The sequence below is a fragment of the Halichondria panicea genome, chromosome 13, assembly GCF_963675165.1.
Source record: "Halichondria panicea chromosome 13, odHalPani1.1, whole genome shotgun sequence".
Taxonomy (NCBI): domain Eukaryota; kingdom Metazoa; phylum Porifera; class Demospongiae; order Suberitida; family Halichondriidae; genus Halichondria; species Halichondria panicea.
In genome coordinates, this window is record NC_087389.1 from 4,931,546 (window position 1) to 4,958,712 (window position 27,167).

Here is a 27,167-nt window from a genome sequence, read left to right on the forward strand (position 1 = left end):
ACATTAGAGACCCATTCTTTGACCTTCAACTCAGTATGAGTTGTTACATATTCTCTAGGGCCAATGGCGACTCCCAGGTATGGTCTGCCATCAGTTGTTACGTTCACACCTGTGCCGGTGAAGAGGGTGTTGGCCTCAGCATTGCAGTCCTTCTTGGTAATCAACCATGTCTTCGATGCTTTTGGAAAGTAGCCATAGCCCGGGCCTGCTGTAGTTAATTTGTTCCACCATTCACGTAGTTCTGTAATTTTTCCCATGGCTGCGGCATCGTCTGCATACCATATCTGTTTGTAGTTTCCTTCCAGTTTCCTGATGAGTGGTATGGTCGCAAGGGCGTACATGGGCATCGCAAGTGGGTCTCCCTGAGTGGTTCCCTCTTGAGATAGTAATGTGTCTCCATCCACGAACAGTTCGGTGGGGGCTCTGTAATTGTTAATTAGTATGATGGCGAGGGGTGGACACAGTCTTTGAATATTATGAAGAGCAACTTGTCTGTTAAGCGAGTTAAAGGCGTTGCTGGCATCGACCAGGAGCACACCTTCGCTGTCATCTGATTCAAAGGAAGTTCTTATAATTACCGCATGCACTGCAGCTTTAATTCCAGCGATCTGTCCCCCACACAGTTGAAGACATCCAGCGGTGTCTTGTATGTCCTGCCTAGTAATGGAGAGGACTGCTTTAGCAATAATCCGTCTGGCAGTGTCTCCAACACCTATATAGGATGTACACCTGGGATTTTGTCCAGGGCGATAAGCCTGCAGGCAAGTAGGGGTGAGATAGATTTGGGATCAATATAAGATGTGCAGATCCGCCTTGCTGCCAGAGCGAGCGAGTTGCATATGTCAGCAGAGGCACCTTTATATGATGTACATATTCTTCTCCAACCGTGTGCGTCTATGCCCGATGGTCCCGCTGAGCCGGTGGTCCTCAATGCGGCCGATCTTATGGTGCTAGCATCAATAGAGTCAAAGATAACAGGGTGGATAGGTTGGGGATCGGAATTTATGATGCATTCTGTTCTGGCCGGTTGGCCCAGAGGGTGCTTGCTGTTCAGTGCTTCTCTGACTGTGGGGGAGTCTTAGATGTTTGGGTCTGATGGATCGGTCAGGTGAAGAGTGCCACCTTTCTCCCCATTGTTCGATAGCAGATCCAATGCTGCCTTTATTTTTTCGGCAAACATCAGCTTGGCAAAGGAATGTGAGAGGTTCTGTTTGGCTGTGGGGGGATAGGTCTTTGGTAAGCGATTCTGTAAGGCCCTACTTTCCAATACTAATTCATTTAAGTCACCATTCTTCCAAACTCTCAGCCTTCTATCCAGAAATGTGATGTGTTCCTTTGACTTGGAGGTGCGGTTTGGTTTTTGAAGAAGCAGGATAGGCAGTACGGTGGCAGCCCGAAGGGCGATTAACTCCATCGAAGATTCTGTGGCAAAGGCTAAGAATAGCCTAGAGAGCTCTCGCACAAATTCTTTCCCGGCTTTGCCTAGTGGTATAGTAAAATAGTTTGGTCTCCAGTGTACGACTTCTGAGTACGTTGCTTCAATTATTTGAGTGAAATCTGTGGCACTGTGGATACCCCATGTAAAATTGGGGGTGCTTATCGGTAAGAAGAAGCCATTGAAGTCCAGGCGCGACACCATACCCCCACAGTTTGACCTCTGAACTCGTACAGCTTATCTATAATAATATGAAGGCATGCTTAGAATGTATTGAGGAGGACATCTGTTGGATGTAATACACAAAAATGTGGCTTATTGCGTGCTGCTCTCTCTCTCTCTCTCTCTGCTATTTTGTGGTTTTGTGGCCATATTTAGTTCTGGAAGCAGAAAATAAACTGCAAAGGAAGAAAAAATGCTACTTTAGCGCAAACAATTGCGAATAGCTCATTAATAATTATATTCATGAGAAAATAAAACTCCACAGGTGTAGGAGCGCGCATGCGCTGGAACCATTGCGGTTTCGACTGGGTTGGAGAAGAACAATCAAGAAACTGAACCAGTAGCGCATAGCCTGGTCATAATGTCGGACACGGCCCCAGCAGAGAATAATCCGAGCAGCAAGGAAGCCCCCAAGTATCGCCATGAGTGGTATCAGACCGCCTCTGACGTGTGTGTCAATGTCATGACTAAAGGGCTCAAGAAAGAGCAAGTACAAGTGGAATTCACTGAAAGGACTGTGCGTTACATTGTTAGACAGTACCATGATAATGGCCCTCACACACATTCCACCATTCCACTGTAGTTGCGTGTAGCCATTGAGTTGGTTAGAGAAAGTCCGTATGCTCTTGATCTACATCTGGCTCACTCCATTGACTGCGGCAAATGCAGTTTTAAAGTTTTAAGCACCAAGGTAGCGCTATTCCAACTTGTTGGCTTTAATTATATTAGTGTGTTGTTTACTGCAGGTAGAGATAAAGCTTCGGAAGGTGAAGTTCCAACAGTGGTGCAGCCTCGAGGAGACAGATGCCACTACAAAGACTAAGATGATACCCTCAATGCCATCCAAGTACCCCACCTCGTCCCACCATTCTCGTGACTGGGGCAAGCTCGTGGCAGAGGTTGAGAAGGAGGAAAAGGAAGATGAGATAAAGAAAGCAGAGGTATAAATAACACATCTTGATTGTCCTGACAAGTTGTCCTAGCAAAATACATGTTGTTCTGCCATCAGGTGATATTGGTCAGACACTAAATTACCCATGCAATGTCCTTAGTAATATCTAGGCTTTAGGAAAGGTAAGGTAATGCTTAGCACATAAAATAGAAGCTTACCTTGTCGTCTTGTCACTCTGCTACATAGCTATATAAATATATATAGGCATCCTCTTGTGCATTGAACAAAGACACATGGCTGTTATGAGATCATTATTTTAGTGCACATGCGCATCATAACTATGACCTTTGGCCTTCAATTTTTGCATGCTAGGACACTATAACCGAGCAAGGCTAAATGGCCGGTCAAATAGGCTAATTGCTCGGAAATTGACCGATGACCAACTGTTATACTTCTGAGAAAGCTATGAACAAGTCTTTTGTGAGTTGAGAATTGACCATCAAGAGTTCTGATTGTATCTATCTAACCGTGTCTGCACATGCACTATAGCTGCGTCTGATCAACTAACAGTACCCCTGTACTCCACGGCGTGGATTCGAGGATATAGCGTCTTCTTTGATACTTTGGTTTTAACCTGCGTCTCCAGTAGATGCAGCACACTATAATGCTGTCACTGCAGTATCTATTGCAATGATAAATAATGATATGAACAAACAACTCGTGAAGTAAAGACGCCCCAGCTCAATCTGTTTAATAATATCCACCAACAATAAACATGCAGTACACTTTCACTTTCCGTAGTGTCAAAATTGTTTCAGTATTATAGAATTTCCAGCAACTGCACCCACTACCAATAAGAGGTAATTGTATCGATTAATCTGATTATTTGCACGTAAATTACCCCGTGCGTGCGCAGAAGGGGTAGACTGACTGGTGTGTGTGTGTGTGGACACAAAAATGAGCTGTTTGAGCGAACTAGACGCTTTCATGGACTGCTTAGTCTTTAACTACTAATTAAATAGTAGCAGTTGAAACTTGTAGGCGATCTTCGAAAGCTACAAGAAACACTGTTTTCTAATTGTTGCTTTCTAGATTCACGATTCACGATCATTCTATATTAGGTCATTACGGTAAAAAGGTATTGTATCTATTTGCTGCTGTGTGCGTGCAACGAAGCTCAACCCATGGGGTGAACGCTCTATTATGAGCAGGATATTCTATGATACATTTCATGGCCATTGGCTTCATGGAATATAATTACTATAGCTATCTTATTGGGTTTCTTATGCTGTGGTCACAATAATCTCATAATAGTGCATATATTGGACCAGACCACATTACCAAAGAGGTTTGGATACTTCCTGTAACTGCACGGAGCCCTTATACAATTAGCCCTTGCTACTAAGTATTGCCTCACTCTTGCTATAGTAACTTACAAGATAGACTAGATATTATCTTATGTAGTCTACTGTAATTGAGGTAATTATAGTGCCACAAAAACTTCTTCTGAGTGGTGCATTTTTTATAACACAAAAGTTGCTTTCAGCCCTAAATTTAGATGGGCTTGCCTGTCCCCAGCCCTAAAAGGGGGGGACAGGTTTCAAGCTTATCAAGCATTCGTTCTCTGCATGGAATATAATTACTATAGCTATCTTATTGGGTTTCTTTTGCTGTGGTCACAATAATCTCATAATAGTGCATAATTATATTGGACCAGACCACATTACCAAAGAGGTTTGGATACTTCCTGTAACTGCACGAGCCCTTATACAATTTTTTTTTTTTTATATAATAATTCTGCAAAATGCATGGATACACTAGTAGCATATTTTATGCTAACCTAATGTGTGCCCTGTATATAATATTATTTACAATAGCGAGTACAAATTAAAAATAAAGACTAATATTACACTAATGCAAGTGACAGAGTACATTTCTCTTAAATGACAAAATCGATGTACTTTCCTGCAGCTCCAGTGGTAATTCATTCCATACAGATATTGCTTTTGGGAAAAAAGAGTTCGCATATGCATTTGTTCTGCAAATTGGTCTTTCAAACTGTATATTTTTTGTGCTTCTTAGATTGAGAGGGCATACTCTTCTTTCCAGTGGTGGATCAGGGAAATTTAAAGTTACCATTTATTACCTGGTAAAGGTATGATAGTTTCAGGTACAATCTTTTTGTGGAAAGGGACGGTAGGTCCACAGTATCTAATAGGGAGTCGTAGTCCCTATTCCAAAGTTTTGTGCAGATTTTAAGGGCAAACTTTTGTACTTTTTCTATTTTTTGAGAATTTGTTTTTTGGTGTGGATCCCAAACAGGGGCAGCATATTCCAGTTTTGATCTCACAAGTGAGGTGTAGAGTTGTCTTAAACATTCTAGTGACGAGTGGCCATAGAACTGTCGGTAAATTATACCAACCTGCTTGCAGGCATTTCTGCACATTCCTTCTATGTGTTTTGACCATGAGAGGTCGTGAGAGATCCACACTCTAAGGTACTTGAGTGGTCAACTTTAAGTAGGGGACGTCCACTGATATTGAGACACATGTTGGGAAGTGGTGGGCTGAATTTTCTTGATATAGTCATGTATTTACACTTGCTTTGGTTAAACAAGAGTACATTTCTTTCAGACCATGCTTGGAGTTGATCAATATCTCCTTGCAATTTTATATAATCTTCAGGAGATTGAATAGGATGGTAAAGAAGAAGATCATCAGCATAGAGCAAGAGACTTCCTTCATTTTGATGTAGATCGATGTCATTTATATAGATTAGGAAAAGAAGAGGTCCCAGCACCAAACCCTGGGGAACTCCTGACACAACCTCCGAGATATTTGATGACTAGCCCTTGCTACACAGTATTGCCTCACTCTTGCTATAGGAATTTACAAGATAGACTAGATATTATCTTATGTATATATAGTCTACTGTAATTGAGGTAATTACAGTGCCACAAAAACTTCTTCTGAGTGGCGCATTTTTTATAACACAAAAGTTGCTTTCAGCCCTAAATTTAGATGGGCTTGGCTGGGGACCCCTAAAAGGGGGGGACAGGTTTCAAGCTTATCAAGCATTCGTTCTCTGCATTGCGTACGTACTAGAAAATATTAGCCGCGCCTCTAATCTGACATAGCTGTGGTGCTGTAATTAGAATGTATACGTTATACCGGATTTTGCAGAGCTAGTTAAGCAACAGTTGCAAGCTCTTCTTGGATAGAATATATCAAGAGTAAGAGTGTTGAACTGCTGTAGTAATCGTGGAACCGCATTATTCAGTAAACTGTGGTCTGTGGTTTGTAGCACTGCCTGTATCAGGAACTGGTGTGGTTCTGGAAGTGTTGTGATTATATTACTATCAAGTGATGACGTAGGAGCAGGCAGTTCAACACTCTTACTCTATCTACTCTTACTCTATCTACTCTTGTAAACCACGCCCATGGACCCATAGAAGCTTAGCCATCTTGTTAGCGAGAGCACCTTTCGTGTTTCTGCCGTCGCTTTGAGTCTTATAGTAAAGGTCAAGCATGGCTCTTTTCTCTTTGCTTACTTTCTTGAACAAATGAAAAAACTAAGAAAAACTGTGGACGCCTGGGGCTGTATATCCTACAGCTGTGACCAATGAGATCAATTAGTGGTGACGTAAGTGTGGTATAATAATAGAACGACTACGGTAGTAAAGGAAATAATGTTTCCTTTACTATATCTATGAACAAGCTCTTGAACAACAATGAATAAGATTGAGCTGCACTTGTAAACACTAACTGATAGTGATTGTGTCCATTGCTCAATAGACAGCTGATACCTATTACCTGTTATCTAAATGTATTGTAGATGGCTGAATCTACAACACCGAATACTGCTAGTTCCCCACAGGTGATGGAGGAGGATGGACTCACTGACACGGAAAGGGTATGATATTCACACGATAGATAGATACTCAATGATCTGAGTGCATTCTCCTAGTGCCTTGATGTACTTGTTGACCACCCATAAACACACTTGGCATCATTCATTCATCATAGTATATAGTGCCTACATTCTACCCTGTCAGTGTGAGGTGTTTTATTTCATGTTGTTCTCTCCACATGTATACCACTCTCTCTGGATGGACAACAGATTTGGATTGAGGTATGTTGTGTGTAAGCTGACATGCATGCGTGTGTTCTGAGCAGGATGTAGACCGTCAGTGTTATTATTCCTTAGGCTTCACAAAGTCAATTTGTAGGCTATTTTTAATAGCAAGGGGATTGAGGCAATTGATAGATAATGATAATTAGGCCAAGCCAACTTAATTGCATGCTTCACGGATGCAAGCGGGGTCTCTTTTTGTGAAAATCAAAAAAACCCACTACCACCAACTCCATACCTTATAAAGCTTATTTGTGACCACAACTTACCAGTGTGGTTTGGGAAGCCTAACAATTTCTTTAACCCTTTCCTTGCCATTCGTGAAATCTGGAACAGGAGCGTCTTTAGGTCGATCAATTAGTGTGGATCCGGCCTCACCACGCCTCCAAGTCATTCTATTAGTCTAGATCCGGCTAGCAATTCTAGCTGGGACTCCCAGTTCTAGCTCCTTTTGTTTAGCGTGTCAGAGACTGGGAGAAGATGATTGGCACTCCCTGGCTCCTTTGGATGTACAGCTGTCCAGATCCCTAGAACATACCCTCCATTCTGACGAGTTATCAGTGCATAGGGTGCTTACTAGATTCTTGCCAGCCAGTACAGTTCAAGCTACACACAGCACCGCTCAACTATTCTCTACCCCATTATCTAGCTAAATCTGGTCCAACTAGACAGCAGACACAGCTAGTTAATTCAGTAAAGCCAGGGGTAGCCCTACTTCTACGGTTGTTCAGTACCCACGGTAACAATTCCTCTGGGCTGGGCTAACTAGTTGAGCCACGCCTCCCAATTCTCAAGGCTAGGTACATGTCTCTGTCTAGCTGCTTCTTCAGCTTCTTGCTCAGTTTTGTGGCTTAGAGAAAGGCCAGCTACTCAGGGGGAAGAGTCCAGATGAAAGTCTGGCAGCCAGGTGACGTCCAAACGGTCAGTTATTCTTTCCACCAACTTTTTAATCTAGTCTAGTCCTGCTTGCACTGCTACTACTACTGCTGCCTACTGCTGCTACTCTTCCTAGCTAGTCAAAGGTTTCTTTTTTTTTTTTTTTTTTTTTTTATAACTACATATGCACAAAGAGACATCAAAGCTTACATCAAAGGACACAGATTTTTAGCCTACTTGACTGATAAGGCGGTTACCTAGACTACAGTTTGTTTGTCAGGGAGGAGCTCACATACAACTTCATCTAATTCATCATAACGATTCCTTACCCATTGTTGTAATTTCTACAACAGATTGCCAAGGAAAGAGATAATTACAACAGAATTTACAACAGAGTGGGTTAGGGCCTCTCATATACAACTGAATTCTTTATCACAATTTTATTAATCATTGAAATAATACCCCTTTCCTCCCCTCTCCAAGGCCAATTTAGACCAGGAGAGTACCATCTAACAAAAATCAGTCACACAGCACATTAGCTAGCACATGTGTGTCCGATAACAGAGTGTCCTTTGCATATTCTTATGCGACAGTGGGGACATGCCATTGCAGTGTGTTGCTGCTCTCTGCTAGGGATCTTCTCCCGAACACACACTTGACAGCGCCCACGAGACACTCCGACACTATTTGCACTCACACGTGCGCCCTGTGATGGGGGGAAAACGATATTTAGACTGGCCAGACCTGAGGCACTGCTACGAGTACGTGGCACACCCAATAGACTATGAATTAGTTCCAATCGAAACCCTTTCAAAGGCATGGCCTTTGAACCCACCCTGACACAGTTGTGCCTGTATAGAATGTATGCATTATTCACACTAACGTCAAGGAATTGAAAGAAAATCCTGAACCAATACCGCCGACACTTTCTATCGTACCCATAGGTTTTCCTCATACGCCCTGTATTGTCAACTCCTCCCATGTACATGTTATATGCAGGGAGACAGGGGGGGACACTCTGAGAGCGTAGGGTACCGTCTTTGTGCATTCGCATTACAGTGTGGGGCATATGGTCAGGGAACACATTTGTTGCAAAGGACACAACTCTACGGTCGTTAAACATAGAGTAAGAAATATCACCAACAGTCATGGACGTATAGTCACCTTTGTCGAGTACCACATCCTTAAGACTTGCTGGGAAACCAGCAGCATTCTTCAAAATTGTGCCGACAGTAAACACATTTTGCTTAGCCAACTCTTCTATCAATGGACCGGACGTGTAAAAGTTGTCCATGTACACAACATGCTGATGACCATAAAAAGGAGTGAGTAAACGATGGACTACATTTTTCACAAGCCCTTTCACAGCTATCTTTTTCCCAGAGGAATCGGTGAGCTTACCACTGTATACATCAAACACACAGAGATACCCACAGCATGAACATGAGCAGCACCATACCTTGAACCCCAGTTTAACAGGCTTCTTGGGCATATGAATTTTCCCGCTTTTACGACCCTTGTACTTTATCATCATCTCATCAACGGAAAGCTCCTGACTGGGATTATACCTCATGAAGTAGTTGGCTTTAAGAGTCTCTAAAACAGTTTTTAGCTTGCTAGTTACCTTACGTGCATCAGTGATGGACGTATTGTCCTCACAGTGCAGATACCGCCATAAACTTTGGAACCTTTTGAGCGACATTACATTGCTCACACATTGTACACCTAAAAGGGGATCCTTGGACCAGTAGTCCGTAATTTCAGGGAGCCTATGAATGCCCATCTCTAGTACAATCCCCAAAAACACCCACAATTCGGCACTGTTTGTAGCTGACCAACCCTTAGCACCACACTGCCTAGCGTACAGGTTGGTCTGTTCGGCTATGTACTCACACAAACTATCGGGCCAAAGTAACTTAACAAAATCTAGGCATGGAGTTACAGACGGATCAAGTTGATCGACAGGACCGACCACACCGCCAAAGACGGGGTATCTTCCTGTGGACTTAGCTTTTTGGAGTCCATTGTCCCTCGCCAGCTTCCTCCGTTTGGGAGTCGGAGCCATGCCATCGACCATTTCGTCATCATCCTCCACTGCAGCATCTGCACGGAAACAAAGCATGAATATCATTAGAGTACCACAAGAGTGCTCGCCAGTGCAGGTGGGGGACAGGCTATGAATGTCATTATGTGGGCGTACCACACGCTAGTGGTGCTATGAATATCATTAACTACTGGGGGGGGTTAGGGCGCATAGGTACAGTACAGCAGAGGAAAAGGCTCGTCCACATCAAAGGCTCGTGGGAGGAGCCCAACAAACCACAACAACCATGAATGTCATTAGTGGGCGTACCACACGCTAGTGGTGCTATGAATATCATTAACTACTGGGGGGGGGGGGTTAGGGCACATAGGTACAGTACAGCAGAGGAAAAGGCTCGTCCACATCAAAGGCTCGTGGGAGGAGCCCAACAAACCACAACAACCATGAATGTCATTACGTGGGCGTACCGCACGCTAGTGGTGCTATGAATATCATTAACTACTGGGGGGGGTTAGGGCACATAGGTACAGTACAGCAGAGGAAAAGGCTCGTCCCCATCAAAGGCTCGTGGGAGGAGCCCAACAAACCACAACAACCATGAATGTCATTACGTGGGCGTACCACACGCTAGTGGTGCTATGAATATCATTAACTACTGAGGGGGAGGGGGTTAGGGCACATAGGTACAGTACAGCAGAGGAAAAGGCTCGTCCCCATCAAAGGCTCGTGGGAGGAGCCCAACAAACCACAACAACCATGAATGTCATTACGTGGGTGTACCACACGCTAGTGGTGCTATGAATATCATTAACTACTGGGGGGGGGGGGGGGTTAGGGCACATAGGTACAGTACAGCAGAGGAAAAGGCTCGTGGGAGGAGCCCAACAAACCACAACAACCATGAATGTCATTACGTGGGCGTACCGCACGAGTGTGGTGCTATGAATATAATTAACTACTGGGGGGGGGGGTTAGGGCACACAGGTACAGTACAGCAGAGGAAAAGGCTCGTGGAAAAGGCTCGTCCACATCAAAGGCTCGTGGGAGGAGCCCAACAAACCACAACAACCATGAATGTCATTACGTGGGCGTACCACACGCTAGTGGTGCTATGAATATCATTAACTACTGGGGGGGGGGGGGGTTAGGGCACATAGGTACAGTACAGCAGAGGAAAAGGCTCGTCCACATCAAAGGCTCGTGGGAGGAGCCCAACAAACCACAACAACCATGAATGTCATTATGTGGGCGTACCGCACGCTAGTGGTGCTATGAATATAATTAACTACTGGGGGGGGTTAGGGCACATAGGTACAGTACAGCAGAGGAAAAGGCTCGTCCACATCAAAGGCTCGTGGGAGGAGCCCAACAAACCACAACAACCATGAATATCAATATGTGGGCGTAATGCACGCGTGTGGTGCTATGAATATCATTAACAACTGGGGGTTAGGGTACAGTACAGTACTGCAGTCAAGGCGACGCCAAAAAGAGGCTCACACAATGTAGGAGGAGCCACAAAAGGCATGCACATGACGCCTCCGCCAAAAAGAGGCCACATATCGTTAGGGCATCACAATGCTGCCTCCCCAACCACTATTTAATGGTGCAATGACACAAACCTGAATCACTCTCCAGATCTGTCTCAAAATCGTCATCACTGGGCTCGTCATGGTCATAACAGACTTCCTGGTCCTCCTCAAGCTCTCTGACAGTGTGCTCAAGCTCGCTGACAGTGTCAAGGAGTCCAATCAGCTCCATTTGGATTCAAAAGTTTTGAAAAATAATTACAACAGAATTTACAACAGAGTGGGTTAGGGCCTCTCATATACAACTGAATTCTTTATCACAATTTTATTAATCATTGAAATAATACCCCTTTCCTCCCCTCTCCAAGGCCAATTTAGACCAGGAGAGTACCATCTAACAAAAATCAGTCACACAGCACATTAGCTAGCACATGTGTGTCCGATAACAGAGTGTCCTTTGCATATTCTTATGCGACAGTGGGGACATGCCATTGCAGTGTGTTGCTGCTCTCTGCTAGGGATCTTCTCCCGAACACACACTTGACAGCGCCCACGAGACACTCCGACACTATTTGCACTCACACGTGCGCCCTGTGATGGGGGGAAAACGATATTTAGACTGGCCAGACCTGAGGCACTGCTACGAGTACGTGGCACACCCAATAGACTATGAATTAGTTCCAATCGAAACCCTTTCAAAGGCATGGCCTTTGAACCCACCCTGACACAGTTGTGCCTGTATAGAATGTATGCATTATTCACACTAACGTCAAGGAATTGAAAGAAAATCCTGAACCAATACCGCCGACACTTTCTATCGTACCCATAGGTTTTCCTCATACGCCCTGTATTGTCAACTCCTCCCATGTACATGTTATATGCAGGGAGACAGGGGGGGACACTCTGAGAGCGTAGGGTACCGTCTTTGTGCATTCGCATTACAGTGTGGGGCATATGGTCAGGGAACACATTTGTTGCAAAGGACACAACTCTACGGTCGTTAAACATAGAGTAAGAAATATCACCAACAGTCATGGACGTATAGTCACCTTTGTCGAGTACCACATCCTTAAGACTTGCTGGGAAACCAGCAGCATTCTTCAAAATTGTGCCGACAGTAAACACATTTTGCTTAGCCAACTCTTCTATCAATGGACCGGACGTGTAAAAGTTGTCCATGTACACAACATGCTGATGACCATAAAAAGGAGTGAGTAAACGATGGACTACATTTTTCACAAGCCCTTTCACAGCTATCTTTTTCCCAGAGGAATCGGTGAGCTTACCACTGTATACATCAAACACACAGAGATACCCACAGCATGAACATGAGCAGCACCATACCTTGAACCCCAGTTTAACAGGCTTCTTGGGCATATGAATTTTCCCGCTTTTACGACCCTTGTACTTTATCATCATCTCATCAACGGAAAGCTCCTGACTGGGATTATACCTCATGAAGTAGTTGGCTTTAAGAGTCTCTAAAACAGTTTTTAGCTTGCTAGTTACCTTACGTGCATCAGTGATGGACGTATTGTCCTCACAGTGCAGATACCGCCATAAACTTTGGAACCTTTTGAGCGACATTACATTGCTCACACATTGTACACCTAAAAGGGGATCCTTGGACCAGTAGTCCGTAATTTCAGGGAGCCTATGAATGCCCATCTCTAGTACAATCCCCAAAAACACCCACAATTCGGCACTGTTTGTAGCTGACCAACCCTTAGCACCACACTGCCTAGCGTACAGGTTGGTCTGTTCGGCTATGTACTCACACAAACTATCGGGCCAAAGTAACTTAACAAAATCTAGGCATGGAGTTACAGACGGATCAAGTTGATCGACAGGACCGACCTCACCGCCAAAGACGGGGTATCTTCCTGTGGACTTAGCTTTTTGGAGTCCATTGTCCCTCGCCAGCTTCCTCCGTTTGGGAGTCGGAGCCATGCCATCGACCATTTCGTCATCATCCTCCACTGCAGCATCTGCACGGAAACAAAGCATGAATATCATTAGAGTACCACAAGAGTGCTCGCCAGTGCAGGTGGGGGACAGGCTATGAATGTCATTATGTGGGCGTACCACACGCTAGTGGTGCTATGAATATCATTAACTACTGGGGGGGGTTAGGGCGCATAGGTACAGTACAGCAGAGGAAAAGGCTCGTCCACATCAAAGGCTCGTGGGAGGAGCCCAACAAACCACAACAACCATGAATGTCATTAGTGGGCGTACCACACGCTAGTGGTGCTATGAATATCATTAACTACTGGGGGGGGGGGGGGTTAGGGCGCATAGGTACAGTACAGCAGAGGAAAAGGCTCGTCCCCATCAAAGGCTCGTGGGAGGATCCCAACAAACCACAACAACCATGAATGTCATTACGTGGGCGTACCGCACGCTAGTGGTGCTATGAATATCATTAACTACTGGGGGGGGGGGGGGGTTAGGGCACATAGGTACAGTACAGCAGAGGAAAAGGCTCGTCCCCATCAAAGGCTCGTGGGAGGATCCCAACAAACCACAACAACCATGAATGTCATTATGTGGGCGTACCGCACGCTAGTGGTGCTATGAATATCATTAACTACTGGGGGGGGGGGGTTTAGGGCACATAGGTACAGTACAGCAGAGGAAAAGGCTCGTCCACATCAAAGGCTCGTGGGAGGAGCCCAACAAACCACAACAACCATGAATGTCATTACGTGGGCGTACCGCACGCTAGTGGTGCTATGAATATCATTAACTACTGGGGGGGGGGGGTTAGGGCACATAGGTACAGTACAGCAGAGGAAAAGGCTCGTCCCCATCAAAGGCTCGTGGGAGGAGCCCAACAAACCACAACAACCATGAATGTCATTATGTGGGCGTACCGCACGCTAGTGGTGCTATGAATATCATTAACTACTGGGGGGGGGGGGGGTTAGGGCACATAGGTACAGTACAGCAGAGGAAAAGGCTCGTCCACATCAAAGGCTCGTGGGAGGAGCCCAACAAACCACAACAACCATGAATGTCATTACGTGGGTGTACCACACGCTAGTGGTGCTATGAATATCATTAACAACTGGGGGGTGGGGTTAGGGCACATAGGTACAGTACAGCAGAGGAAAAGGCTCGTCCCCATCAAAGGCTCGTGGGAGGAGCCCAACAAACCACAACAACCATGAATGTCATTATGTGGGCGTACCACACGCTAGTGGTGCTATGAATATCATTAACTACTGGGGGGGGGGGGGTTAGGGCACATAGGTACAGTACAGCAGAGGAAAAGGCTCGTCCACATCAAAGGCTCGTGGGAGGAGCCCAACAAACCACAACAACCATGAATGTCATTACGTGGGCGTACCGCACGCTAGTGGTGCTATGAATATCATTAACTACTGGGGGGGGTTAGGGCACATAGGTACAGTACAGCAGAGGAAAAGGCTCGTCCCCATCAAAGGCTCGTGGGAGGAGCCCAACAAACCACAACAACCATGAATGTCATTACGTGGGCGTACCACACGCTAGTGGTGCTATGAATATCATTAACTACTGAGGGGGAGGGGGTTAGGGCACATAGGTACAGTACAGCAGAGGAAAAGGCTCGTCCCCATCAAAGGCTCGTGGGAGGAGCCCAACAAACCACAACAACCATGAATGTCATTACGTGGGTGTACCACACGCTAGTGGTGCTATGAATATCATTAACTACTGGGGGGGGGGGGGGGTTAGGGCACATAGGTACAGTACAGCAGAGGAAAAGGCTCGTGGGAGGAGCCCAACAAACCACAACAACCATGAATGTCATTACGTGGGCGTACCGCACGAGTGTGGTGCTATGAATATAATTAACTACTGGGGGGGGGGTTAGGGCACACAGGTACAGTACAGCAGAGGAAAAGGCTCGTGGAAAAGGCTCGTCCACATCAAAGGCTCGTGGGAGGAGCCCAACAAACCACAACAACCATGAATGTCATTACGTGGGCGTACCACACGCTAGTGGTGCTATGAATATCATTAACTACTGGGGGGGGGGGGGGTTAGGGCACATAGGTACAGTACAGCAGAGGAAAAGGCTCGTCCACATCAAAGGCTCGTGGGAGGAGCCCAACAAACCACAACAACCATGAATGTCATTATGTGGGCGTACCGCACGCTAGTGGTGCTATGAATATAATTAACTACTGGGGGGGGTTAGGGCACATAGGTACAGTACAGCAGAGGAAAAGGCTCGTCCACATCAAAGGCTCGTGGGAGGAGCCCAACAAACCACAACAACCATGAATATCAATATGTGGGCGTAATGCACGCGTGTGGTGCTATGAATATCATTAACAACTGGGGGTTAGGGTACAGTACAGTACTGCAGTCAAGGCGACGCCAAAAAGAGGCTCACACAATGTAGGAGGAGCCACAAAAGGCATGCACATGACGCCTCCGCCAAAAAGAGGCCACATATCGTTAGGGCATCACAATGCTGCCTCCCCAACCACTATTTAATGGTGCAATGACACAAACCTGAATCACTCTCCAGATCTGTCTCAAAATCGTCATCACTGGGCTCGTCATGGTCATAACAGACTTCCTGGTCCTCCTCAAGCTCTCTGACAGTGTGCTCAAGCTCGCTGACAGTGTCAAGGAGTCCAATCAGCTCCATTTGGATTCAAAAGTTTTGAAAAATAACCCTTTCCTTGCCATTCGTGAAATCTGGAACAGGAGCGTCTTTAGGTCGATCAATTAGTGTGGATCCGGCCTCACCACGCCTCCAAGTCATTCTATTAGTCTAGATCCGGCTAGCAATTCTAGCTGGGACTCCCAGTTCTAGCTCCTTTTGTTTAGCGTGTCAGAGACTGGGAGAAGATGATTGGCACTCCCTGGCTCCTTTGGATGTACAGCTGTCCAGATCCCTAGAACATACCCTCCATTCTGACGAGTTATCAGTGCATAGGGTGCTTACTAGATTCTTGCCAGCCAGTACAGTTCAAGCTACACACAGCACCGCTCAACTATTCTCTACCCCATTATCTAGCTAAATCTGGTCCAACTAGACAGCAGACACAGCTAGTTAATTCAGTAAAGCCAGGGGTAGCCCTACTTCTACGGTTGTTCAGTACCCACGGTAACAATTCCTCTGGGCTGGGCTAACTAGTTGAGCCACGCCTCCCAATTCTCAAGGCTAGGTACATGTCTCTGTCTAGCTGCTTCTTCAGCTTCTTGCTCAGTTTTGTGGCTTAGAGAAAGGCCAGCTACTCAGGGGGAAGAGTCCAGATGAAAGTCTGGCAGCCAGGTGACGTCCAAACGGTCAGTTATTCTTTCCACCAACTTTTTAATCTAGTCTAGTCCTGCTTGCACTGCTACTACTACTGCTGCCTACTGCTGCTACTCTTCCTAGCTAGTCAAAGGTTTCTTTTTTTTTTTTTTTTTTTTTTTATAACTACATATGCACAAAGAGACATCAAAGCTTACATCAAAGGACACAGATTTTTAGCCTACTTGACTGATAAGGCGGTTACCTAGACTACAGTTTGTTTGTCAGGGAGGAGCTCACATACAACTTCATCTAATTCATCATAACGATTCCTTACCCATTGTTGTAATTTCTACAACAGATTGCCAAGGAAAGAGATAATTACAACAGAATTTACAACAGAGTGGGTTAGGGCCTCTCATATACAACTGAATTCTTTATCACAATTTTATTAATCATTGAAATAATACCCCTTTCCTCCCCTCTCCAAGGCCAATTTAGACCAGGAGAGTACCATCTAACAAAAATCAGTCACACAGCACATTAGCTAGCACATGTGTGTCCGATAACAGAGTGTCCTTTGCATATTCTTATGCGACAGTGGGGACATGCCATTGCAGTGTGTTGCTGCTCTCTGCTAGGGATCTTCTCCCGAACACACACTTGACAGCGCCCACGAGACACTCCGACACTATTTGCACTCACACGTGCGCCCTGTGATGGGGGGAAAACGATATTTAGACTGGCCAGACCTGAGGCACTGCTACGAGTACGTGGCACACCCAATAGACTATGAATTAGTTCCAATCGAAACCCTTTCAAAGGCATGGCCTTTGAACCCACCCTGACACAGTTGTGCCTGTATAGAATGTATGCATTATTCACACTAACGTCAAGGAATTGAAAGAAAATCCTGAACCAATACCGCCGACACTTTCTATCGTACCCATAGGTTTTCCTCATACGCCCTGTATTGTCAACTCCTCCCATGTACATGTTATATGCAGGGAGACAGGGGGGGACACTCTGAGAGCGTAGGGTACCGTCTTTGTGCATTCGCATTACAGTGTGGGGCATATGGTCAGGGAACACATTTGTTGCAAAGGACACAACTCTACGGTCGTTAAACATAGAGTAAGAAATATCACCAACAGTCATGGACGTATAGTCACCTTTGTCGAGTACCACATCCTTAAGACTTGCTGGGAAACCAGCAGCATTCTTCAAAATTGTGCCGACAGTAAACACATTTTGCTTAGCCAACTCTTCTATCAATGGACCGGACGTGTAAAAGTTGTCCATGTACACAACATGCTGATGACCATAAAAAGGAGTGAGTAAACGATGGACTACATTTTTCACAAGCCCTTTCACAGCTATCTTTTTCCCAGAGGAATCGGTGAGCTTACCACTGTATACATCAAACACACAGAGATACCCACAGCATGAACATGAGCAGCACCATACCTTGAACCCCAGTTTAACAGGCTTCTTGGGCATATGAATTTTCCCGCTTTTACGACCCTTGTACTTTATCATCATCTCATCAACGGAAAGCTCCTGACTGGGATTATACCTCATGAAGTAGTTGGCTTTAAGAGTCTCTAAAACAGTTTTTAGCTTGCTAGTTACCTTACGTGCATCAGTGATGGACGTATTGTCCTCACAGTGCAGATACCGCCATAAACTTTGGAACCTTTTGAGCGACATTACATTGCTCACACATTGTACACCTAAAAGGGGATCCTTGGACCAGTAGTCCGTAATTTCAGGGAGCCTATGAATGCCCATCTCTAGTACAATCCCCAAAAACACCCACAATTCGGCACTGTTTGTAGCTGACCAACCCTTAGCACCACACTGCCTAGCGTACAGGTTGGTCTGTTCGGCTATGTACTCACACAAACTATCGGGCCAAAGTAACTTAACAAAATCTAGGCATGGAGTTACAGACGGATCAAGTTGATCGACAGGACCGACCACACCGCCAAAGACGGGGTATCTTCCTGTGGACTTAGCTTTTTGGAGTCCATTGTCCCTCGCCAGCTTCCTCCGTTTGGGAGTCGGAGCCATGCCATCGACCATTTCGTCATCATCCTCCACTGCAGCATCTGCACGGAAACAAAGCATGAATATCATTAGAGTACCACAAGAGTGCTCGCCAGTGCAGGTGGGGGACAGGCTATGAATGTCATTATGTGGGCGTACCACACGCTAGTGGTGCTATGAATATCATTAACTACTGGGGGGGGTTAGGGCGCATAGGTACAGTACAGCAGAGGAAAAGGCTCGTCCACATCAAAGGCTCGTGGGAGGAGCCCAACAAACCACAACAACCATGAATGTCATTAGTGGGCGTACCACACGCTAGTGGTGCTATGAATATCATTAACTACTGGGGGGGGGGGGGTTAGGGCACATAGGTACAGTACAGCAGAGGAAAAGGCTCGTCCACATCAAAGGCTCGTGGGAGGAGCCCAACAAACCACAACAACCATGAATGTCATTACGTGGGCGTACCGCACGCTAGTGGTGCTATGAATATCATTAACTACTGGGGGGGGTTAGGGCACATAGGTACAGTACAGCAGAGGAAAAGGCTCGTCCCCATCAAAGGCTCGTGGGAGGAGCCCAACAAACCACAACAACCATGAATGTCATTACGTGGGCGTACCACACGCTAGTGGTGCTATGAATATCATTAACTACTGAGGGGGAGGGGGTTAGGGCACATAGGTACAGTACAGCAGAGGAAAAGGCTCGTCCCCATCAAAGGCTCGTGGGAGGAGCCCAACAAACCACAACAACCATGAATGTCATTACGTGGGTGTACCACACGCTAGTGGTGCTATGAATATCATTAACTACTGGGGGGGGGGGGGGGTTAGGGCACATAGGTACAGTACAGCAGAGGAAAAGGCTCGTGGGAGGAGCCCAACAAACCACAACAACCATGAATGTCATTACGTGGGCGTACCGCACGAGTGTGGTGCTATGAATATAATTAACTACTGGGGGGGGGGGTTAGGGCACACAGGTACAGTACAGCAGAGGAAAAGGCTCGTGGAAAAGGCTCGTCCACATCAAAGGCTCGTGGGAGGAGCCCAACAAACCACAACAACCATGAATGTCATTACGTGGGCGTACCACACGCTAGTGGTGCTATGAATATCATTAACTACTGGGGGGGGGGGGGGTTAGGGCACATAGGTACAGTACAGCAGAGGAAAAGGCTCGTCCACATCAAAGGCTCGTGGGAGGAGCCCAACAAACCACAACAACCATGAATGTCATTATGTGGGCGTACCGCACGCTAGTGGTGCTATGAATATAATTAACTACTGGGGGGGGTTAGGGCACATAGGTACAGTACAGCAGAGGAAAAGGCTCGTCCACATCAAAGGCTCGTGGGAGGAGCCCAACAAACCACAACAACCATGAATATCAATATGTGGGCGTAATGCACGCGTGTGGTGCTATGAATATCATTAACAACTGGGGGTTAGGGTACAGTACAGTACTGCAGTCAAGGCGACGCCAAAAAGAGGCTCACACAATGTAGGAGGAGCCACAAAAGGCATGCACATGACGCCTCCGCCAAAAAGAGGCCACATATCGTTAGGGCATCACAATGCTGCCTCCCCAACCACTATTTAATGGTGCAATGACACAAACCTGAATCACTCTCCAGATCTGTCTCAAAATCGTCATCACTGGGCTCGTCATGGTCATAACAGACTTCCTGGTCCTCCTCAAGCTCTCTGACAGTGTGCTCAAGCTCGCTGACAGTGTCAAGGAGTCCAATCAGCTCCATTTGGATTCAAAAGTTTTGAAAAATAATTACAACAGAATTTACAACAGAGTGGGTTAGGGCCTCTCATATACAACTGAATTCTTTATCACAATTTTATTAATCATTGAAATAATACCCCTTTCCTCCCCTCTCCAAGGCCAATTTAGACCAGGAGAGTACCATCTAACAAAAATCAGTCACACAGCACATTAGCTAGCACATGTGTGTCCGATAACAGAGTGTCCTTTGCATATTCTTATGCGACAGTGGGGACATGCCATTGCAGTGTGTTGCTGCTCTCTGCTAGGGATCTTCTCCCGAACACACACTTGACAGCGCCCACGAGACACTCCGACACTATTTGCACTCACACGTGCGCCCTGTGATGGGGGGAAAACGATATTTAGACTGGCCAGACCTGAGGCACTGCTACGAGTACGTGGCACACCCAATAGACTATGAATTAGTTCCAATCGAAACCCTTTCAAAGGCATGGCCTTTGAACCCACCCTGACACAGTTGTGCCTGTATAGAATGTATGCATTATTCACACTAACGTCAAGGAATTGAAAGAAAATCCTGAACCAATACCGCCGACACTTTCTATCGTACCCATAGGTTTTCCTCATACGCCCTGTATTGTCAACTCCTCCCATGTACATGTTATATGCAGGGAGACAGGGGGGGACACTCTGAGAGCGTAGGGTACCGTCTTTGTGCATTCGCATTACAGTGTGGGGCATATGGTCAGGGAACACATTTGTTGCAAAGGACACAACTCTACGGTCGTTAAACATAGAGTAAGAAATATCACCAACAGTCATGGACGTATAGTCACCTTTGTCGAGTACCACATCCTTAAGACTTGCTGGGAAACCAGCAGCATTCTTCAAAATTGTGCCGACAGTAAACACATTTTGCTTAGCCAACTCTTCTATCAATGGACCGGACGTGTAAAAGTTGTCCATGTACACAACATGCTGATGACCATAAAAAGGAGTGAGTAAACGATGGACTACATTTTTCACAAGCCCTTTCACAGCTATCTTTTTCCCAGAGGAATCGGTGAGCTTACCACTGTATACATCAAACACACAGAGATACCCACAGCATGAACATGAGCAGCACCATACCTTGAACCCCAGTTTAACAGGCTTCTTGGGCATATGAATTTTCCCGCTTTTACGACCCTTGTACTTTATCATCATCTCATCAACGGAAAGCTCCTGACTGGGATTATACCTCATGAAGTAGTTGGCTTTAAGAGTCTCTAAAACAGTTTTTAGCTTGCTAGTTACCTTACGTGCATCAGTGATGGACGTATTGTCCTCACAGTGCAGATACCGCCATAAACTTTGGAACCTTTTGAGCGACATTACATTGCTCACACATTGTACACCTAAAAGGGGATCCTTGGACCAGTAGTCCGTAATTTCAGGGAGCCTATGAATGCCCATCTCTAGTACAATCCCCAAAAACACCCACAATTCGGCACTGTTTGTAGCTGACCAACCCTTAGCACCACACTGCCTAGCGTACAGGTTGGTCTGTTCGGCTATGTACTCACACAAACTATCGGGCCAAAGTAACTTAACAAAATCTAGGCATGGAGTTACAGACGGATCAAGTTGATCGACAGGACCGACCTCACCGCCAAAGACGGGGTATCTTCCTGTGGACTTAGCTTTTTGGAGTCCATTGTCCCTCGCCAGCTTCCTCCGTTTGGGAGTCGGAGCCATGCCATCGACCATTTCGTCATCATCCTCCACTGCAGCATCTGCACGGAAACAAAGCATGAATATCATTAGAGTACCACAAGAGTGCTCGCCAGTGCAGGTGGGGGACAGGCTATGAATGTCATTATGTGGGCGTACCACACGCTAGTGGTGCTATGAATATCATTAACTACTGGGGGGGGTTAGGGCGCATAGGTACAGTACAGCAGAGGAAAAGGCTCGTCCACATCAAAGGCTCGTGGGAGGAGCCCAACAAACCACAACAACCATGAATGTCATTAGTGGGCGTACCACACGCTAGTGGTGCTATGAATATCATTAACTACTGGGGGGGGGGGGGGTTAGGGCGCATAGGTACAGTACAGCAGAGGAAAAGGCTCGTCCCCATCAAAGGCTCGTGGGAGGATCCCAACAAACCACAACAACCATGAATGTCATTACGTGGGCGTACCGCACGCTAGTGGTGCTATGAATATCATTAACTACTGGGGGGGGGGGGGGGTTAGGGCACATAGGTACAGTACAGCAGAGGAAAAGGCTCGTCCCCATCAAAGGCTCGTGGGAGGATCCCAACAAACCACAACAACCATGAATGTCATTATGTGGGCGTACCGCACGCTAGTGGTGCTATGAATATCATTAACTACTGGGGGGGGGGGGTTTAGGGCACATAGGTACAGTACAGCAGAGGAAAAGGCTCGTCCACATCAAAGGCTCGTGGGAGGAGCCCAACAAACCACAACAACCATGAATGTCATTACGTGGGCGTACCGCACGCTAGTGGTGCTATGAATATCATTAACTACTGGGGGGGGGGGGTTAGGGCACATAGGTACAGTACAGCAGAGGAAAAGGCTCGTCCCCATCAAAGGCTCGTGGGAGGAGCCCAACAAACCACAACAACCATGAATGTCATTATGTGGGCGTACCGCACGCTAGTGGTGCTATGAATATCATTAACTACTGGGGGGGGGGGGGGTTAGGGCACATAGGTACAGTACAGCAGAGGAAAAGGCTCGTCCACATCAAAGGCTCGTGGGAGGAGCCCAACAAACCACAACAACCATGAATGTCATTACGTGGGTGTACCACACGCTAGTGGTGCTATGAATATCATTAACAACTGGGGGGTGGGGTTAGGGCACATAGGTACAGTACAGCAGAGGAAAAGGCTCGTCCCCATCAAAGGCTCGTGGGAGGAGCCCAACAAACCACAACAACCATGAATGTCATTATGTGGGCGTACCACACGCTAGTGGTGCTATGAATATCATTAACTACTGGGGGGGGGGGGGTTAGGGCACATAGGTACAGTACAGCAGAGGAAAAGGCTCGTCCACATCAAAGGCTCGTGGGAGGAGCCCAACAAACCACAACAACCATGAATGTCATTACGTGGGCGTACCGCACGCTAGTGGTGCTATGAATATCATTAACTACTGGGGGGGGTTAGGGCACATAGGTACAGTACAGCAGAGGAAAAGGCTCGTCCCCATCAAAGGCTCGTGGGAGGAGCCCAACAAACCACAACAACCATGAATGTCATTACGTGGGCGTACCACACGCTAGTGGTGCTATGAATATCATTAACTACTGAGGGGGAGGGGGTTAGGGCACATAGGTACAGTACAGCAGAGGAAAAGGCTCGTCCCCATCAAAGGCTCGTGGGAGGAGCCCAACAAACCACAACAACCATGAATGTCATTACGTGGGTGTACCACACGCTAGTGGTGCTATGAATATCATTAACTACTGGGGGGGGGGGGGTTAGGGCACATAGGTACAGTACAGCAGAGGAAAAGGCTCGTGGGAGGAGCCCAACAAACCACAACAACCATGAATGTCATTACGTGGGCGTACCGCACGAGTGTGGTGCTATGAATATAATTAACTACTGGGGGGGGGGTTAGGGCACACAGGTACAGTACAGCAGAGGAAAAGGCTCGTGGAAAAGGCTCGTCCACATCAAAGGCTCGTGGGAGGAGCCCAACAAACCACAACAACCATGAATGTCATTACGTGGGCGTACCACACGCTAGTGGTGCTATGAATATCATTAACTACTGGGGGGGGGGGGGTTAGGGCACATAGGTACAGTACAGCAGAGGAAAAGGCTCGTCCACATCAAAGGCTCGTGGGAGGAGCCCAACAAACCACAACAACCATGAATGTCATTATGTGGGCGTACCGCACGCTAGTGGTGCTATGAATATAATTAACTACTGGGGGGGGTTAGGGCACATAGGTACAGTACAGCAGAGGAAAAGGCTCGTCCACATCAAAGGCTCGTGGGAGGAGCCCAACAAACCACAACAACCATGAATATCAATATGTGGGCGTAATGCACGCGTGTGGTGCTATGAATATCATTAACAACTGGGGGTTAGGGTACAGTACAGTACTGCAGTCAAGGCGACGCCAAAAAGAGGCTCACACAATGTAGGAGGAGCCACAAAAGGCATGCACATGACGCCTCCGCCAAAAAGAGGCCACATATCGTTAGGGCATCACAATGCTGCCTCCCCAACCACTATTTAATGGTGCAATGACACAAACCTGAATCACTCTCCAGATCTGTCTCAAAATCGTCATCACTGGGCTCGTCATGGTCATAACAGACTTCCTGGTCCTCCTCAAGCTCTCTGACAGTGTGCTCAAGCTCGCTGACAGTGTCAAGGAGTCCAATCAGCTCCATTTGGATTCAAAAGTTTTGAAAAATAACCCTTTCCTTGCCATTCGTGAAATCTGGAACAGGAGCGTCTTTAGGTCGATCAATTAGTGTGGATCCGGCCTCACCACGCCTCCAAGTCATTCTATTAGTCTAGATCCGGCTAGCAATTCTAGCTGGGACTCCCAGTTCTAGCTCCTTTTGTTTAGCGTGTCAGAGACTGGGAGAAGATGATTGGCACTCCCTGGCTCCTTTGGATGTACAGCTGTCCAGATCCCTAGAACATACCCTCCATTCTGACGAGTTATCAGTGCATAGGGTGCTTACTAGATTCTTGCCAGCCAGTACAGTTCAAGCTACACACAGCACCGCTCAACTATTCTCTACCCCATTATCTAGCTAAATCTGGTCCAACTAGACAGCAGACACAGCTAGTTAATTCAGTAAAGCCAGGGGTAGCCCTACTTCTACGGTTGTTCAGTACCCACGGTAACAATTCCTCTGGGCTGGGCTAACTAGTTGAGCCACGCCTCCCAATTCTCAAGGCTAGGTACATGTCTCTGTCTAGCTGCTTCTTCAGCTTCTTGCTCAGTTTTGTGGCTTAGAGAAAGGCCAGCTACTCAGGGGGAAGAGTCCAGATGAAAGTCTGGCAGCCAGGTGACGTCCAAACGGTCAGTTATTCTTTCCACCAACTTTTTAATCTAGTCTAGTCCTGCTTGCACTGCTACTACTACTGCTGCCTACTGCTGCTACTCTTCCTAGCTAGTCAAAGGTTTCTTTTTTTTTTTTTTTTTTTTTTTATAACTACATATGCACAAAGAGACATCAAAGCTTACATCAAAGGACACAGATTTTTAGCCTACTTGACTGATAAGGCGGTTACCTAGACTACAGTTTGTTTGTCAGGGAGGAGCTCACATACAACTTCATCTAATTCATCATAACGATTCCTTACCCATTGTTGTAATTTCTACAACAGATTGCCAAGGAAAGAGATAACAGCCTAAAACACTCACTCCACTTAATTTTTAATGAGATTCATACTTTTTTTTTTTTTTTTACAGGCCTAGCTGGTCTATAAATTGCTAATAAAAGTCCGTGAAACATGTTATTAAGTTGGCTTGGCCTCACTCATAGTTGAAACACACCTACAAAAATTTCCTCAATAAACAGAAATGCAAAATAATTAATTTTATATATTCATGACCATACAAATTTGTCCTTTAATTTGAGGCCACGTGACATTAAACTTTTTGGAAAGCTGCCAAATTCCAAGCCTAAGAATTTGCATGCATGGCCTCAAGTAGATCATCTACTCTGATGAATTCTGGTTAATCAAGTTCAGTCTGCATGTTTGGCTGTCCACAATTGTGTTCCCTCCCCTATATATATCACGCAATCACCAGTGTACTGCACTGCACTAATGTTCTCTTCTTTCCATTTCATGCATCTCCACTTCACCTTTGACCGACTCTTTGAAACAACAGTATGTAAGTTGGTGTGTATTGTCGGTGTGTGTTGCACTGTGATGTTTCTACTTCCCCATTATTACTTTTGTATGTGTGTATACCGTAGAAACTGGCGCTTGCTCGATTATAAGCGTATCAGTGCATGCATGCTCAACCGCAGGTTTTTGTACTCGAATTGAAGTGCTTTTTCAAAGAGTGCTGCAAGCTAATGCCTCAGTATTGGAGTGTTATATAGTAGGGGTAGTGGGCTTTTTGCGATAATGAATTTTACATTCATACAAAGAAAGTGATTATATATATATAACTGTACATGCATCTATTGTTATATGGTATATCATTGTAGTGTTTTGTCGCTTAATTACCAGGACCCACAAAATTGATTCTGCCCGTGGATCTGAATTGTCTCACACGTGGGGATGAGCGGGGATGAGCGCGCATGCGCATTAGATCCATAGGAATGAGGGGTGTGTCTGCAAGAGGTCAAGTTCACAAAATGAATGGATATACTAAATAGTTACTGCATGTACTTCTTCTAAAAGAGGCCCCCTTCTAGTATGGCACCACCTGGAGACTTCTCTCATAAGGCCCCATATATAAATTCATCAGTTGGCTATATTTCTTGTTTTGCTTACACTAGCCTCGAAAAGTAATTATTAAAAAGCGGCGCCTTATAATTATTTTGAAAAAGTACGGTAGCAGGTCTTTTCTGACTCTTGTAGCTAATAAAAACCTAGCGCTTTAGCTAACTCATAAGAAACTTTGTGCGAACAAATTATGCTACGAAAGATTCTGACTGCAACACCACTAGCCGTAACTCGAGAAAGATGGAATCAAAATCCAAGAGAACGTATAAGGTGTTCAGGGGCATAGTCAGACATTAACAAAAGGGGTTTCTGAAAAAAGAAAGCGGCGCTGCTCGAAACATTTCAAGACCATGCACATTTCCGGTGACACGCCCCTTAATTAGACTGGTTTTACACCCTTATCTAAGCCCGTAGCTTCTCCTCATGCATCTCCTAAGCTTGTAAGTACCAATGTGTAGTAATGTGTATAGTGTTTAATTTTAGTTGTGTTATTCATTTCTCATTTCCTGTGGTTAACTTTACTTCCTGTATTGTTATTCTGTTCGTTAGTAG

The 27,167-nt window shown here is 45.9% G+C and overlaps 2 protein-coding genes across 3 annotated transcripts; one reads left to right on the top strand and one right to left on the bottom strand.

Moving 5' to 3' along the window:
- The first annotated feature begins 1,932 nt into the window (after positions 1-1,932).
- LOC135346453 (protein SGT1 homolog) lies at positions 1,933-6,467 on the top strand. The gene is made up of 4 exons (XM_064544072.1): positions 1,933-2,174; positions 2,241-2,348; positions 2,404-2,598; positions 6,384-6,467. Exons 1-4 carry the CDS (start codon positions 2,019-2,021, stop codon positions 6,465-6,467), a joined length of 543 nt encoding a protein of 180 aa, XP_064400142.1. The 5' UTR covers positions 1,933-2,018.
- A 1,236-nt stretch (positions 6,468-7,703) lies between these two features.
- On the bottom strand, positions 7,704-25,028 carry LOC135346899 (piggyBac transposable element-derived protein 4-like). Of its 2 annotated transcripts, XR_010398128.1 has the most exons (5): positions 24,451-25,028; positions 20,041-21,935; positions 15,636-18,476; positions 11,223-13,117; positions 7,704-9,659 (listed from the first exon to the last, which is right to left on the bottom strand). XR_010398128.1 is itself a non-coding variant. In XM_064544679.1 (3 exons), exons 2-3 carry the CDS (start codon positions 11,359-11,361, stop codon positions 8,092-8,094), a joined length of 1,707 nt encoding a protein of 568 aa, XP_064400749.1. In that variant the 5' UTR covers positions 11,362-13,117; positions 15,636-16,232; the 3' UTR covers positions 7,704-8,091. The 2 variants fall into 2 exon arrangements, 1 of the variants encoding a protein (XP_064400749.1); XM_064544679.1 differs by lacking the exons at positions 20,041-21,935; positions 24,451-25,028 and having other exon boundaries at positions 15,636-16,232.
- Positions 25,029-27,167: the final 2,139 nt, after the last annotated feature.